The 17,578-nt window shown below is 39.7% G+C and overlaps 1 protein-coding gene across 2 annotated transcripts in view; it reads left to right on the top strand.

Moving 5' to 3' along the window:
* The window catches only part of GLP1R (glucagon like peptide 1 receptor), an 82,253-nt gene that overhangs the window by 51,488 nt on the left and 13,187 nt on the right, over nucleotides 1-17,578 (top strand). For both annotated transcript variants that reach the window (XM_085055081.1, XM_085055080.1), the window contains exons 5-8: nucleotides 48-154; nucleotides 3,553-3,706; nucleotides 5,148-5,307; nucleotides 13,814-13,874. In XM_085055081.1, coding sequence (XP_084911207.1) covers nucleotides 48-154; nucleotides 3,553-3,706; nucleotides 5,148-5,307; nucleotides 13,814-13,874 — 482 coding nt within the window. The remainder of the gene's footprint in view (nucleotides 1-47; nucleotides 155-3,552; nucleotides 3,707-5,147; nucleotides 5,308-13,813; nucleotides 13,875-17,578) is intronic.

The following is a 17,578-nucleotide window of genomic DNA, read 5'->3' as shown; positions in this document are numbered from 1 at the left end:
GTTTTCCCCCTCCACTTTTTTTTCTTTTCTTCTTTATATGCTCTCAGGATGCACCAGAAGAACAGCTCCTGAATTTGTCCATCATATACACCATTGGATATGCTCTTTCCTTCTCTGCCCTTGTAATAGCAACTGCCATTCTTCTTGGATTCAGGTAACTGGTGAAGCTTTGAAGAGAGTGGAGTAAAGGTTTTATGTTTTTCTGTATGACAGTATCAGACTTTGACAGAAACATTTGATTATTTTTTCTCTCCTTCCATCACCTCATTATTTCTCTATCTTTTGTCACTTCTGTGTTCCTCCCTAAAATAATTCCTTCACAAAATGCAAGTAGAATTGCCAAATTTTTGCTGTTACCCATATGAATATGTGGAAGAGGTACTTTTTATCAAATGGAATATTTTGTTAGGCTAGTTTCTATTTCATTGAAATTTCCACTGGAAAGAAGTGGCAAAAGAGAGAAATGCATTCCTTCATGGTGTCACAATGAGGCACAAGTATGAGATGGACAAAGACATTTAGGAGAAAAATTGTCATCTTCCCTTGCTTGGAGTTACACAGAGCATAAATCTCAGTCTGGCCTATATCCCAGCCCTCACATGCAGGGTGTGCAGAAATGGATTTTTGACACGATTTTTATTTTCAGAGAACTTTCAGAAATTCTTATTTCTTTCTCAATATGGAAGAGAATCTAATTTGAAACTTGAAAAGTTTATGTTAAATTAATTGCTGTCAGCAGGCCATAGTGACATACTGAGTTCATCCAGGTTTGCACCAACAAATTCCATGGATCAAATAAAAATTTAGACACTCTTGGTTGCATATGTCAAAGATATACTGTGTGTGTTTGGTTAGAAAAATAAACAAAAGAGCAAAACCCCAACCAGACCCAAAACACAACTTTGGATTCTAACGGGGATTTTTTTTCCCTCTGTAAATGCAAGAGATGTTTTGATTCCAGCCAGAGTTTCCTTCAGTTTGCGGGTGCTGAGCACAGTAGACTGATACTTAGAAAACACAAAAATGAGATCCTGTTCTGTTGTGGAAAGGAATTCTCTCTGCTATGAAGTCCTGCTCCTTGCTGCTCTCTACAGCCAGGTCCTGTCCTGCTTACATGCTGATGAGGCTGCCTCCTAAAAAAGTATAGTGTTCCATGTCTTGGTACTCTTGTTTGAAATCAAGTCAGGAACATTCAGTGCTCTGATCTTAAGAAACTTTCTTCCCTGATTGAATTGTCATTGTCAGTTATTGATCATTTGCTCTGGTGTCTGAACTACACTTTTAGGAAGGCAGTCCCTTTCCTTTCTTCCCTTACGTATTTAAAAAGTCAAACATGCCTTTTAACTTCTAATTTTCCAAACTAAAACTATGCAAGCCTTCTTATATTGTACCATACCTTTTAGCACTGTCATCCCTTCTCCTTGCAGTGGAGAAGCATAGGTGGACAGTATCAAGGAAGTTTTAAAATGACTGCAGAAATGCAGACATGCTCACCCTCTGTGAATGCCATGTGATAATTATGATTTGTATGTGTTGTACCTGTGACACTTTGGGACCCTTCTGACTAAACACCAGATGGTCTTGAAGTCTCCAAATGTTTCCCAGGGTAACTGTTTTCTCCTCATTTCACCTATCAGTGATGCTTTTTGAGTAATCTCAGCAGCCCAAATGCAAAGGTCACAGAGCACAACTGTGTACTTTTTGAAGGAAGGAAGAAAGGATGTTTTCTGGCAGGGAACAAAGAGCAAGTTTGTCACCAAGGACTGGTAGGAGAGAGGGATTTTTGTTGCCCTGACTTTTGTGGGGTGATGCTTTAGCATTTTTTCCTTCAACTGTGAAGCAGGGACTGGAGAAGTGTACACAAGTGTGTGCTTCTTATTTTAAAAATGAGGTTCCAGGGATGTTAAAGGCACCAAGAGCCTTTTTAAAACTATGCCATCAATCCATTTTGCTTTCTCCTTTCTAAATTGTCTGTCAGGACAGGAGACAACTTGGTCCTGGATATCCCAAAATATGAGACCTTCCCCTATGTGAATTGCAGTTTCTGGATTCTGACTGCAATCTCTGCTTGTGACTTCTTCACAGAGCTGCTCAGCCCCAACAAATGAGGATCACAATCTAATTCAATGACATGCAAATACTGAGGGGCCTTTTTAAGTTCTTAGACAACAGAATAACCTTTCTATTTGTCTTTAAAGATGATACAACAGAGGAAACAGTATCTCTTTAGAGTCCTATTTTGCATCTTCTGAAAGAAATGCAAGGAAAATCTGTAATTTCAGTGGTGGAAGCTGAATTAGGCCCATGATTTCATGAGTGAAACAATTTGAATAACTTCCATCGCCTGTAGCAAAAATACTCAGTAACTATTTGCAGCCCATTTTCTTCAATTGCCTCATTTACATAAGTTTTTCAAACAGATTGAAATGTGTAGCAGTTCTGAAGGCTAGCAACAAATGAATTTTGAGTTTAAGGAAAATAAATATTAATAGGTAAATTTTGAAATAAGTTGGGACTTAGAAGTGTTCAAAAAATTTTATCTGGGCTACAAAAAACAAGTTCTTCTTCGGTGCAAGCCTCTGACTTTCAGACCAAATCAATTTTTCTACTAAAATGTACAGAGCTGTGAAAAACAGACATTTAAAGTGTAAGTTCACTGAAACTTTTGCTGGAATAATTGCTGATTACCATATGTTGTGTCTATCTTTTTAGCATCTAAAAAGTCATACCCAGCGTAACTTCCTTTGAAGGAAAGGGTGTATCCTTGCAGAGCTGGAAGAAAAATGTTTGTGAATAAGGCTGGTAAAATATTGGCAGTACTCTGCAATTGGATGCCATTTACATGACTGCAGTTTCTTTTGCTATCCCTTAATATGCTCTTTTTTTTTTGACAAGGAGCAATTTTATTGTCTTTGCAGCTGGCTGCTGAAATTCAAGAGGATTTTTTTTCTTTGTTTTTTTGTTTTCAATTCTGAATGCAGAGGTGAAAAATCTCTTCCTTTTACTTCTACAGAAAGTATTTACAACTCTCCCAGGAGGCAATTTGAATACAAATTTTTCTCTTGCTGTCAAAGGGTGATTTGCAGGTGGATGTTTTTTCATTGTGGGTTTGAGCACAGCCAGAAGCTGCACTGCACACCAGTCCTGAGCTTTGCCAAGGTAAACTTGAGCAGTGACATTGGGGTCAATTCAAAGCAATTAGCTTCAGCATTATGTGAAACTTGACTTTTTTAGTCCTTTCAGATAAGTCTTCTGAAAATTACTTTATTTTTGCACTATTTAAGTTTTTTAAATATTTTTTTTCTTAACGTACCCATCTCCTTCCTTTCCTCAAACACTGGCTCTAAGGGCTGAAGTTTTGAATGTGTTTTCTTTGATAGTGTTTTCTTCCCAAAGACAGTTTGAAATCCCTGCAGCCATTCTCAAGTTATGGTATTTCCTCTGGTGCCTCTTGCTTTCCTACAGGGCTCATTGTTCCCTTTCTCAGTCCTGTGTGTGATGTTGCATCTTTTATGTAGGTAGTGGATCATGACTAGATTTTTATTTTTGCAGACATCTGCATTGCACGAGGAATTACATTCACCTGAACCTCTTCACCTCTTTTATCCTCCGGGCTATATCTGTTTTCATTAAAGATGCTGTGGTGAAGTGGATGTACAGCACAGCCACACAGGAGTACCAGTGGGAAGGACTGATAGCCTTCCAGGTAAGGGCAGACACTGTGGTTGTTCCTAGAATATTGGAGTCATCGCATGTGTCTGCATGACAGCAGGTAATTTAATTCTTTAGTTGATGGCATGACATGTTTCCCTACCTTTGGGAAATTTGCCTCCGGTAGACAGAGAAACAAGAAGTTGATCTTTCTACATATATATATACATACATACACCAATGCCCATATCTTCTTTCTATGCTGTCCTTTCACTTCTTTCTGGCAGTGACAAGAGGGCATTTATTTTCCTAAGGCAGCACTTTTTGAGATAGAATTATCCATCTGGTCTACTGACCAGATAAATTGGTTGTTCTTGGTGATCTCTCTGTAATCTCTTGATGACAGGAAAAAAAGGAAGCCTCTGATTAAAATGCAAATTTGAAAGCATTTAGAAAAGCTTTGGAAGAGCAGGCTAATTAAGTTCTTCTAATTGATGAGAGAGGATATACAACTCTTTTGTAAATATGATGAAAGCGTCCCCTATCCCATTTGGATTTGTAATGCAAAATGTACTTGAATCCTCAAAGAAAGGTAGCTTTATTATCTGTATAGCTCTTGTGATTCTAAAACATGGGTACGGCATTTGCTGCTGCAGTGCAGGGTTGGAGTTGTAAAGGGAAACTCTCCTGATGCATCTTTAGTACCCATCCTTTTCTGACACTAAGGCAGAAGTGCTAATGCCACATAGTGAATTTCATTTGATGGTTGATTTTTTTCTCATCTGCAATGTATCAGTTGCCAGAAAATAAGATTGTAAAACACATCTTAAATGGTTTGGACATGTTCATATTGGATTGTCAGTCATTTTCTCTTTTCAAAAAGCCTAGACTTTGATTTTACACATGGTTTATGCAATAATGGTTTCATCAGGTCTGATGGATATAATTATTAGGTAATCAGGTTTCATACCTATCTAAAGCCCTACTGATCATCTCTGTAATTTACAAGCTATGAGAGAATTTGCACTTAAATGGTATGCAAGTGGCGACATTGTTATTCTATGAAAAAATCCTTTGCTTTGGCATATAGTCAACCTTATGGCATCCACTGTTTTCTTTTTAATAGAGAAATTCTCAGCTGCAGAATAGAGTATCCAGGAAAGTGAAAGATTCACTGACTGTGGTTGATATAGTACCTTTCACTTGATCTTTTCATCTTCATTCGTGCTTTTCAAAATATAATCCATTGCTTATTGAGGGGAAAATAGAGAACATGTACTTTTTTTTAAAGGAGTAGTGTTGTTGAAAGCATCTGTCTGCTGTGTGTAACACCCATTACTGGGTCCTGTCCCTTCAGCAATAAAATATATGATTAGTTTAACAAGTTGGGGTTTTTTTTGGGAGCAAGAGTAGAAAAGAACCAGTCTTTTGGGTTAGTATCCTTGTATTCTCGGTCCCTGTTGCATTAATTTGGGCTATGCTTTCTTCCATCACAGGAATCACTTAGCTGCCGTTTGGTCTTTGTGATGATGCAGTATTGTGTGGCTGCAAACTACTACTGGCTGCTGGTGGAAGGCATGTACCTCTACACCCTGCTGGTGCTTTCGGTCTTCTCTGAGCAGAGGATTTTCCGCCTTTATCTCTGCATTGGCTGGGGTGAGTTGATTTTTCTGTTTGTCTGTCTGTGGCTGCGCTGGCAGATGGTACAACAGGAAACATTGTGTCTATCCTGGTGCTGCCCTGTTCAGGTCCTGCACTCTCCATTCCTTTTTGTTCCTGATCCCTTACCTTGTTTGGGCTGGAGGGTGCTGTCACACCTCCTGGATGCTCATGGTGTAGAGGCTGTGGGCTCGTAACACAGGGGCTGTGTGACATCGAGAAACTCCTCAAACCAGTGGCAGGCACATGGGACTTTTCCTGCTAGACCTCTGCTTCTCAGCACTAATTATGTGTGTCTGGTTCCAGCTGGGTGTGGGCTTTTCTGGACTGCCCTGCTTCATCTTCTGAAAGCTTCTCATTGCATTTAAAGACATGTTAACTACTTGGGGTGCAAAACAGCAATGATGGTTTGCATCTGGGTGAGGACAGATGGGAGAAATGGGGGCAGCCTGATGGGGGGGGGGGTGATGCAAAGGGGCTGATGAACAAGGTGCTGCTAGTAGGGAGTTTTCAGGTTGGCTCAGTGGGCAGAGCAGGTCAAATAGGGGTTGTCTGGGAGGAAGAGATCAGTGTGCATGTGCCATGGGCATATGTGGGCTTGAAATCAAGGATTGTGGTGCCTTGAAATCAGTTGGTTGAGTGTGGCGTCACCTTCTGTAGAAACGCTACAGCTTTGATTCTTTCTCTGTGCAGGTCACTTGAAAATACATTACAGTTCAGGATTAATCCTACTTTTGGAGTGATCTTGCATGTACATTTATTGCATTTTCTCCCTTCCTCTTCTCCACCCTCCCCTTTTGGTGGCCACTTTTGGAAAGAAAATAAATCCAAGTAAATACTACAAGTGCTTTCACAGATGCTAATTTGAACATTTAAATTGCTTTGACTCTCCTACTCTCTCTATGGGTTTAGCTTGTGAATATTGTAGCAAATTAGTTCACTGGAAAAATGCATATAAATGGCTTATTGTGAATTACCCAATTCTACTGAAAAGTGATATATAAGGATGAAAGATTTTCTGGCATATTGATAGGAATTAATAAATAAATGCAAATAATAGCAGTTTTCTGCTGGAGAGTTTGAGTTAAAGCTTTATATCTTCCATATTCTTTTGTGTCGGGCATGCAGCAAAAGCAGCATTATTTTGTATAACATTTGAACTATATATGTTTTAATCAGATCCTCAATTTAATTTTAACAAAAGGGGAGGGGGAGCTATCATGAACCCTGACTGAGGTCATGAAAGGAAATGGAAAAGAAATTAGAACAAAATTATATCTAGTCAAATCCTGAGGGGATTGTGGTGTTTTATAAGAAAGGGTTAGGCTGATTTTGGTTTGAATCACTTCTATTTAGAGTTTGTCTCCTGCAAAAACAGAAGGTAGAAACAGATGATGTCATTTTGGTTTTGTTCTTCCTTTACAAAGGGGGTTTTGCTATTGTATAGTGAATTTCTGGATGAGTTTGTGGAAATGAGCAGCCATGCAAGAACTTGGCACTGGATATAAGTGGTTCATCTAAACTTCCTAGAAAAGGTCTGTCTGTGCCATTCAATTCTTATCTGTACAGTGTCTTGCTGTTCCATATGTGTCTGCATGTGCAAAGCTTGCCAATGGTTCTCCACCTTCAAATGCAGAAGCATCTGGTATTTCAGTGCTCCCAGATTAGTTATACCAATAATAGTTTCATCTCTAACCAGTGGAAGGATAGCAAAATTTTTCCCGTTCTTCTATTTCTTCATTTCTTCACCCATTTTTTGGGTGTTCAAGTCCCTCACCAGGTGACTTTCTGTTGTATGTAATGCTCAGAAGATTTTCATTTAATTTAATTTTTTAGCTGCTTGATGGCCTCAGTGTAATGTTGAGGCTTCAGAGAGAGACAGTAAGTTCCTGTTTGAACTGAGAGTGTCCTGCTCTTTGAAATAGTTAATCACCTGTAAGAATAAAGCTGGAACAAAAAAATAAATATTTATTTGATTGTCAGAGCTGATTTGATACCCTGACCCTTTGTTCCATTAATGAATTTTTTTCTTACATGTTAACTTTTTAACTTGTTCATTTCTCATCATTTGAGGAATATTTATGTATAGAAATTTCATACTTGTATTGCTCAAAAATATAGTCACTTAATGTAGTTATTTCTTATAGTTATAACTGAAGTTTGTGATCACTCTCAGACATACCAGAGTCTGCTCTCCTGAAGCCCAGGGTGCTGAGCATGATGTGCACTCTCCTCACAGCCCTAAGAATCTTGAATTCCTGCATTTCATGGTCACTGGGGCTAAGGATGCCCTTGAGCTTCACATTCCCCACCAGCCCCTCCTTGTTGGTGAGAACGAAGTCCAGCATGGCACCTCTGTTCACTGGCTCTTCTGTCACTTGGAGAAGGAAGTGTGATCCAGGAAACTCCTGGATTGCTTATGCCCTGCTGTGTTGTCCCTCCCCCAGTTACTGGAGTGGTTGAAGTTCCTCAGGAGGACCAGGGTTTGTGACTGTAAGGCTGTTCCCGTCTGTCTATAGAAGGTCTCATCTGGTTGGACTTCCTAGTCAGGCAGCCTATAGCAGACCCCAACTGTCATGTCACCTGTCCCTGCCCTCCCTTTAATCCTGACCCATAAGCTCTTAAGTCAGCTCCTCATCCATCCCTAGGTGGAACTCCATGCACTTCAGCTGGAACTCCATGCACTCCAGTGACGTAGACCATGACACCCCTCATGCTCTCCCCTGCCTGGCCTTCCTAAGGAGCCTGTGGCATTCTGTTCCAGCACTCCAGTCAGGAGCCATCCCAGCACACCTCTGTGATGCCAGTGAGATCATAGCCCTCTGCAGGTATTGCTCTGGCATCCAACTGGTACAAGTGGGATGGATTAAGGATCCCCTTCCCCAGGAACTTCAGCTTAAAGCCCTCTTCACAGGCTTGGCAAGCCTATGACTAAAGATTGTCTTTCCCTTCCCAGATTCAGCCCAATGTAGAGCAGTTTTCCAAGATATTCCAAATATATTTTTGCTATATGATAATATCAGGTCAATTCTAAAGTCAGTTATTAGACGGTAGTCCATTTATTATCAGTTCAAATGAGTAATTATTCTTTGCTGTTGAAGTGTTTATAAAGGGAACAGTCTGTTTATCTTGTGTTATTGTACTTTACAAAACCTAGAAAAGCTATAAAATCTTGATAGACCTATGGAAACTAATGTAGTTTCATAAATTGGGAGTCATTTATACGGGCATCATATATATTGATAGGATTCTGTAAACCTTCCCTATTACTTTGAGGTACCTGTATACCTAATGGCTACTTCCTTGCTGAAATTTCATGCCGTACTAGGCTTTGAGATGGTGGTGTTAAATTTTTCTTATTTCATTTAATGTGGAATATGTCTTGCTTATGTCTTCTATTTCTTTAAAGCCAACATTCATACATTTGTGTCAACTTTAAGTTCCAAATATCTTACTGCAAAAACAATTGTTTATTCCATTTTCAAAGCTGATGGAGGAAAAAAAAGGCAGAAGCACTTAGCAGCATCAAAACCCCAACATTTTTAATGGGCTAATAGAGCAGGTAGATGAGAGGTTTTCTTCAGTCTGGGGATCAGCACAACAGCAGCTAAAACAAATGTTGATTCATGTAGTCATCTGCACTTGTGGAAAAGAAAATCTCTTGCTAAACACTGCTGGTACCTCGTGCTTCCTTGAGAAATCCTTGTGCATGGATCCCACTTTCTAGAGAGAAGAAAAAAACATTTATAAGAAAGGGGTGAAAAAACCCAACCTAACTACAGAGATCATTGCTTTGTTTGTTTCTCAATATGTGCAGACTGCTCTGAATCAGTGTGCAGGACACCAACCCAGTGTTCACCATGTCTGAGCCCAAGGGAGGAGTTGCTGAGCCTGACACTGACTTTCAGCTATCAGTGCTGTACTAATCAGTCTCTGGAGAGCAGCAGTTTATGCTGTAATGTTGCTGTATCAGCAGATTTTAGTGGAAAAGGGACCTATTCACATTTAGGAGTCTTCAGGAGGGAAGAATGGAGAAACAACAGAAACATGGCACAGTAGCTTTGAGCAACATCCAGACAGGAAGAACAGCAAGAGACCATTTTCAGCCTAAAGGCTAGGAAGAAAGCGTTAATAAACAGCTAAATATTCTCTGAGCGTCTATGGCAATTTTACACCCAGTTGCACTTGCAGCAGGAACATTGCCATAAAAAATAAATAATCTGCTTCCTTCCAAGCTTTGGCAACCCAAAGTTGCTCTAAGGGAGAATACTTTGAGGAATTAAGCTGTTAAAAGCAGAAAGGCTGGCTAGGGTGTCAAAATCTACATCCTCATTGCAAGGAAGATCTGTCTGGAACAGAGCCAGTGAGAAACCTTCCCTCAGAAGCCCAGTATGAACTCACTGTAGCAAAAGGATGCATTCATTGCAGTGACCACTTCTTTTCTGTTTTCAAATAAAAACTCTGCTTCAGACAAGCATGTAAAAATAAGTTTTGTATCCTGACTGATCTTGGTAGGAAATGCATGTCAGTAGTTCCTTTTAATCCTCTTCACTCTTTAGCTTCTAGATTACACTCTTCCATGTTTTTTGTTTCTTAGGAAGAAAAAAAGTTTCATCTTCTCCCATCTTTAGTGCTTCTACTCTTTGTACATCTAGTCATACTTGTTTCATTCAGTTCATCTCATCATTCTTGCATTCATTCATCCATCAGTTGATCAAGTCACAGCATCCTGGGTGCTTTCTGAGAGAAAGAGGAATTGAATTGTTCTGACAGTAGTAGTGTCCTTGTGGTTTGTGTGCCTGATTTTCTTGGAGGTTGAACTTATCATATGTGGAAACGAGTGATGTCAGATTTTGACTAAAATGCTGAAAACAATCCTAAAATGTTGTATTCAGAATATGTCCTCCTTCAAGGATCTCAGCACGATGGCAGTGCTCTGGTCCTACAGAAACAAATTTTCTTTAGGAAAAATCTCCAATTAGCATGTGAGCATGAGGGGAGCCTCTCTTGGTCCTCGTATTTCTTCCCTGAAATTGCCTCTACATAAAATGAGGTACAATGCAAAGCTACAAATACCGTGTGTCTGTAAGAATGGAAACTTTGTACCTGGAGGTAAGGGAAAGTTGATGGCTTGGAATAGCACCACCTGGTGACACCTCTCATGGTAACGGGGACTTTGTGGGTTCCACAACAAACCTGAGCTTTTCTGCTCTGTTACCAAAATATCTCAGGCCCATCAAATGAAGAGACTGATGTCTGTGTGCTGCTATCAGGACATGGTAACTTCAGTTAGCAGCCCCAAGAATTTTTTGCCCCTCTCATTAGGGGTAGTGGAGCATACCAAAAATGTCAACCTGTGTAGATTTTCTCAAAAATTTTTTCTCTTACCTACCCCATCCTTTTTCCATTCTGAAAAATGCCTGGTTTTCTGGCTTTTTTTCTTACTGTGCAGACACCTGGCCAGGTGTAGAATATATAAACTAGAGTGGAACTAAGTAGGTTGGGCTGCTTTTTTATGCAGTGGGGTGTTAAGATGTTGATTTGGCAGTTCCATTACTTTCTCATCATTCATAGTATATATTATTATTGCAGCCTATAATTCAGATGCCCAGTAATTTGAAGTTCAACTTTATTAGCTGAGCTGTCAGCGGGCTTATTTCCTAGTACACTCAACAGATTTCATAATTACCATGTAGTGTTCAAAGATTTTGGGTTAGCTATCGGCCTGTAAGAATTTAGCATCACAGAGGCTATCATGAGCAGGCTGTAGCAATTTCTGATATTTTCAGCAGTGATGCAGTACAGAAAAAGAAGTAGGCATGACTATTTCCAGAATTCAGAGACCTTTCTCTGGTCAATTAATCTGGGAAAAAAATCAATCTCAGAGCTTTCTGTATGACAAGAAAGCAAAGCCAGAAAGAGTTCATTCTACACCTTTAAATAAATGCACCTATAAATGAGTGCAATTTTTTCTTGTATATCTGATATACTTTGAATAGCAGCAGCAAGAGAAAGAAGTGTGGGACTGAAACTCAAATGCATCAGAAGTGTTGTGTTGATGCACCACTGATTTGTCAATGAAACATAATCATTCTGTGGTGTTTATTCAAGGAGTTCTATACAGTTTACTTCCACTGCCTGTTCAAACCAGATAGAACTCTCTTGACTGACTGAAGCTACCAGAATAATATATGCATTTTTGCCAGTAAATGCAGGCTAACTAGGTATCAAGATTTTAATAAATCTTTGGAGAGTCTTAGTGATCCTTGCCAACTGCAGCTTTTGCAGAGATCCTTCAGACTTGTTCTTTTGCTGTTATGGAATGACTTCTACAGGCTTGAGGTGAATTAGGGTATGTTCTTGGGGCTGGCTCCTCTCTAGATCTCCACTAGGGCTTTGGAAAACTGCATGTATTCCTATCTGCTGAGTCTGTGTCCCAGACAGTTTCTAGAGCCACCTGTCAGGACAAGACTGTGAATTTGGTAGGTGGTATCCATATAGTAAGGTCTGAACATCAATGCAAATTCATGTATGTATTGCACTGTTAAGTCTTGGTGTCTCAGATTAAAATGTGCATTGCCAGCATGGAAAATAATGTGACTGATGGTGCTGCAATACCAAGACACCAGTGGTGTGCATCACAAGTGGGAGTGGGCAGAGAATGTTGAACAAGTCACTTTATATGTGCTGCCTATTAATTTGTACAATATTTGCATAGCAGGATGTTGATGCAATTCTGTAATACCAGCCTCCCTCTAGTCAGGCTCTTTTGAAATATAGTATTAATAATAGCTTCTCAATTCAAATGTCAAGTAATTTGATTAAACATGGAGAGATTTCTGATGTATCTAGAAGATGGAGATATCCACAAATCATTATTGTTATCACTTGATCTGTCAAATGATATATCCACTGACATACAGCCTTTATGCTCTCAGTGTTCATGTCTTATCCTGTAAGTTTCATATTAAGATGTCTTAATGCTCAGCAAAGTCAGGAAAGGAGTAATTCAAACTATAATTTGTTTCTGTGAATCAAAGTCTCATTTGGTTTGGAAGTGATTTGCAATGAGCCAGTTCTTAATCTCTTTATACCACTATCAGGGCAGCATAGAGTTTTTAGTAACTTTGCTCCCAAAATATTGTGTATCCTCTGTATCAATTACATCTATGGAACATGTCAGCTATTTGTCCAAATAGTCTCTACTACATTCATTCTCTTTGCTGTTACTCTAATGATTGGTATTTTTTTTTTCTAGCTGCTCTTTATTATTTTTTTATTAACTTATTAAGAAGAATATTGTTATTCTGTGTCTGTAGTATTTAGCTGTTCTGATAGTAGAGAAATTCTACAGTACAGCAAGAGAGAAGGTTTTTTACTGATAATACCCAATACAGATAACTGCTTAAGCTATTCAGGCTGCAAGGGATCACCAATTTCCTTGTGGCTTCTGCTGCTACAAACTGTGGATTTGCTCTGTGGAGAACTTACTGCTGTACCCTCATGTTCTTATGGTCCCTTTCTTTACTGGTTCTTAAGAATAAAGTAACAAAGTACTTTATGTTGCCCTTTCTGTACAATGCACATGTGCTATCAGACTCTGTCCATGGAAGTACACAATGGAATTAGACCATCTTGATCCATCCTTAGAAATTCCTCGTCCTACCTTTTGAGTCGCAGCCTGCTTTCCTTCCTTGTATGCTTTTTTGACATTCTCTGTACTGAGTATTGGTTGGTAGATGCACTTCAAAATTATTTTTCATGACCTAGGCTCTTCACAAATGAAAGAAATTAATTAGAGAGCCTTTGACACTGTAAAGCAGGTAATGAGTGCCAGCTTAATTGGCTTGTCTCTCTGCCCTTTCCAGCCCAGATGAACAGACCAGCCATAGCCCATGAGCTGGCAGGTGAGGGCAGGGCAAAGCCTCTCCTTGCAGCCAGGTTCATCTGCTGTCTTTGCTGCAGCCACTCAAGCTCACACCAGTACCACAGCCAGAACTGGGACTTGGCTGTGGGGAAGGACACTTGCTGGGTGTGCCCACACTCCCTGTGCTGTGGGGACACTCCACGTGCTGGGTGTGCTCCTGCTTCCACACCAATAGACAGCCTGAGCTTCTTGCTGCCTGAATAAACTGTAGGTGACCCACAAGCAGAAATTTAGACACAAAGATTTTGGTCAGAGCACATGGTATCTCTCTCTAGAATGAGCATAGAGACTAGTAGAGCTTCCAGAAATTTAATTCCCTTGGCCCTCCTTGAAACTTTCCACAGAAGAAATGGTGAATGCCTAGTATGGGGACAGTTGTGTTGTGGTTAATTTTTCATGTATTTTGGGAGCTAGGTGGGAGCCCACTGTTCATGGCAATCTGTGTTGGATTGGAGCTGCAGCCCTGACACCAGTTAAGTGTGTTGCTCATCATTTGGGGAGGAGGGCAGAGGAAGTTGTCCTCTCTGCTTTTCCCAGTCTCAATGTCAATGTCAGCCTTGTCTCCTCTCTTTTCAGGTGTGCCAATGCTGTTTGTTATCCTCTGGGGAACTGTCAAGTACCTTTATGAAGATAAGGGGTTGGTTTAGCTCTGATTTTTTTAGCTATCTCATTTGTGCTGTATGTGTGCACCAGCAGGTGATTGTTTGCATTCTGTTCAGTGTGGTTTGCTTTGGCAATGTGCTGAAACCTCACGTAATTGCTTCTGTTTTGTCTGAAGGTCTTGCATAACATTTCAGAAAGGAGCGTATGTTTTTTTCTGAACATAATTTTCTGCATGTCTGAATGAATCTGTTCTTTTGCAGGTCAAGGAAAGGTATGTTTTGTTTTTCTGTACTTACAGTATGAACAGTAGAAGTCATCATACCCAACCAAGACCACTCCTGATACTGTGCCTTTGGCATTAGCCTTTACAATTGTTTCAGAGGAAGGCAGCAACCTCTCACAGGATTCTGCCTGAGATTTGTAGTGATTAGCCTATGCCTAGCAGCAGAGAAGTGATTGCCTTTTCTTGTTTAAGCTCCCATTATTTAGGTTTTCTTAAAATAAAGGCACATTCTCTGTCTGCTTATGTTAGTCCTGCTGAAGTCAACTATACCACACACGAGTTCTGTAAAACACAAAATACTTTTTGTCTATTTTTACCATGGTGGCTGTTCTGAAAAAAATTGCCTTTGTATATGCTTTATGTACCAAAAATAGCATTGTAGTTTGCTGCATTTTTGTAGAGGATCCTTTTTTTTTTCCTTTTTTTTCTTTTTTTTTTTTTTCTCCCAGACACAGTTGTTGCTGAAGAGATGCTGCAATGTGAAAATTCAGTTTAGTCAGAGCCACCCCCAGACTTTTTTCTGGTGTTCATGAGTATTAAGAACCAGCTTTTTTTTTGTGTTCCTCATAGTACTGAACCAGTTCAGCTAGAGCTGCCTTTTCTGGCTTAAGCAATGCTGGGATTTTTTTACTTTCCTTTTCAAGGTTGACTTGATGATATTCTGTAGTAAGATTGTGGCTGTACTGATGTATTGCAAGTTTTGTTGAAATTATCAGAACAGGTGTAGAGGCCATGCAGCCTCTGAACAGGCAACTTTCCATGGGCTTATCTTCCCATTGATGTAGAAAATGTATTCAAAGTGCTCATGCTGAGTCTCCCACATTATGTGGTGCTCAGAGCTGATTTATGTTTTCTATTAAGGAAAACTGTCACTCACTGCCTTCAGCAGGCCTTAAAAGGGGCAATTTTGCACATTATTGAATTTTCTAAATCTTATCTAAATATTTGTAAAATACAGCAATAAATAACCACGTGCAGCAGCTAATCTGAAAGGCAAGATTTCTATGCCTTGGGCAAGCATTTGCTGCAGCAGCCAGGAGTATCTTTCATGCAGTTTGCCATAGCTCTGTCACTGTGCAGCAGGCTGTAAATTTCATTTGTGGTTTAACTACTTCCCTGGATATGAAGAATAACTGGAAATAAATGTGGTCAGGGCTGGGAATTTGAGGCAGTCCTGTGAACATAGCTATTTGAATAAAGGACTGAAGCCTGCAAGACTTAGTTGCACAATGGCTTCTTCTTTCCTTACATGTGCAAGTATAAACTCCTTTAGAATGCAATTACTGTTTTAAAAAGTGAGCTATTGAAAAATATTTTGTCTAGATTACAAATACAATTAAAGGCAAGCTGTTGTTCTAATTTATTAGACTTTGCCTAAAAACCTGATACTTGCATATTTTGGTTTCTGTCTGCAATTAAGTATGGGAGCAAAACAGGCAGCCTTCAGTCTTCTTTTTTTCCATTCAGCTGTAGCAATTCAAGGTAAAAAAAATCAGTGTTTTCAGTTTTAGAAAGAGAATACTGGATTGGTAAGCAAAGGCAGAAACATCCCTATAGCATTTTTTTCACTGGACAAATTCTCCATTCATGGCTCTGAGGCTATTAGTTGCCAAGCATCTTCTGAGTGTTGCTGAGCAAACTGTAGGGATAGATCCCAACCACAATAGATATAGGTGTATTTATCAGTGTGGCAATCACAGAAAACACAGATGGGCAAGAAATCATGTAGAGATCTACCAATTTTATTTTCTGGATGCTTCAATAGCCACAACACCTTAATTGACCTGTAATGGCTTTTTCTATTGCACATATTTATATAAATTTAAAGGCAGCTAGAATTAATGTGTGCCACAGGAAGCAAATTATCCCACACAGAAATATAGCAGAGTTAATGTAAAGAATTATTTCTCAACCTCTGTTATTATAAAGAATTTTTTTAATTGCCTCAGCATCTACTGCAGCTAGTGAGAAAATTAGAACTCCACTTCCAGCCATGCCTATTATCCCATCAGTCTTGAGGTGTTCAAATAAAATTAAATTCAAAGGCTCCATGAAGCTGGCTCCCAGTCGTGTGTACCAATTAAGAAGTTCTGTAACTCAGATTCTGGCTCAGGTATGCTGTCACCTTTTTTCTCCAATACCTAAAATTCAGTTGAACTGGAGGTTGTAGAGCTGCTGGTGGAAATAATATGCTTTTTATGCGCATTAAACTGAAATTGAAAGAAAATGAAATCCCAAGCCCTTCTCAGAGTTGCAGTCCCTGCCAAGGGAATGTGGAATTGCCACAGCCAAGCTGCTAGGCTTTCCTCTCTAGTAGGTGAGCCCATGTGGAAGTGTGGTTGCAATACGGATTCCTCCCACGTGCTGCATGGTTTGCTCTTTACTCTTAGACTGTTCCACTGCAAGGCTGGGAAGGTTTCAGCTCCATCAGCATCAGCCAAGCTGAACTTTCATAGGTCTGCTAAGAGGCCTTTGGGAAAAGTGTGCATATGTACGTTTTGGCAGATGAGATTTGGAGATGAAGGGAAACCTTTATTGGAAAAGAAACTATGTTTCATCCTTGTTTGTTTCACAGCCGGTGTAGCTCAGAAACCTGCTGGCTTTACTGGTGACTGTTGCTTTTGAGTGATGCTGAGCAGGAGGCTAACAAAGTTATTTCCCAGAAATATTAGGAAAGCTGTCACTGCACAACAGTGAACACTGCCCTAACACCTGGGCAATCGTGCACAGACATGGCCCATCAGACAGTGGTGGTGGCTGGCTGTGGCCAGAGGGGGACTGAAGAGAACTAGATGTACAAATACCCCCTCAGTGTAAGGTTCACTTCAAACCAGTGATCCCAAACGGTGGCTGCCATGGCTTTTCGTGTCGTTTTTCTCCCATACCACCCAAGGAGATAGGAATTTTAAAAGCTGAGACTCATGAGAAAAATGAAGTATTATATTGTTGCAGCATGCTGCTTAGTTGGCTGACGGCTCAGGTCAGTAAAAGTTAGGAATTGTTGTTCCCATCTTTGATTTTACTTGTTTATAATTTTTAAAACTCCCTATGGATCTGAAACCTTGTGCATATGTACTAAAGGAACTGGAGTTTGTAGCTGCAATTGCTTTCCCCTGGTTGCAATCAGTATCTCCTTTTTGAAAATAAGGACAGATAAAATAGATGACTGATCTCAATATTGATATGGGAATAATGATGGTAAGTAATGGGATAAAGAACTAACAAGCAATTAAATGAGATTATCTGACATAGGAGACTGAAGAATAATAAAAAATAGCTCAGGAAGAGGAGGCTAGCAATGACAGCAGAAAGACTGGACTCAAACAGATTCCCCCCCTTCTTTCAGCCAAATGACAAATTTGACCTTGGTTTTAATGGAGTAAATCTTCACAATTAATGGATGATAATTCATAGCAAATTGTGGAGAACAGCTAGCCATTAGTGAGCAAGAAAGG

Source organism: Lichenostomus cassidix, chromosome 3, assembly GCF_008360975.1.
Source record: "Lichenostomus cassidix isolate B80296 chromosome 3, HeHo_3.0, whole genome shotgun sequence".
Taxonomy (NCBI): Eukaryota; Metazoa; Chordata; class Aves; order Passeriformes; family Meliphagidae; genus Lichenostomus; species Lichenostomus cassidix.
Note: the sequence above shows the minus strand (reverse complement) of the source record. Positions and strands in the feature narration are given on the sequence as shown.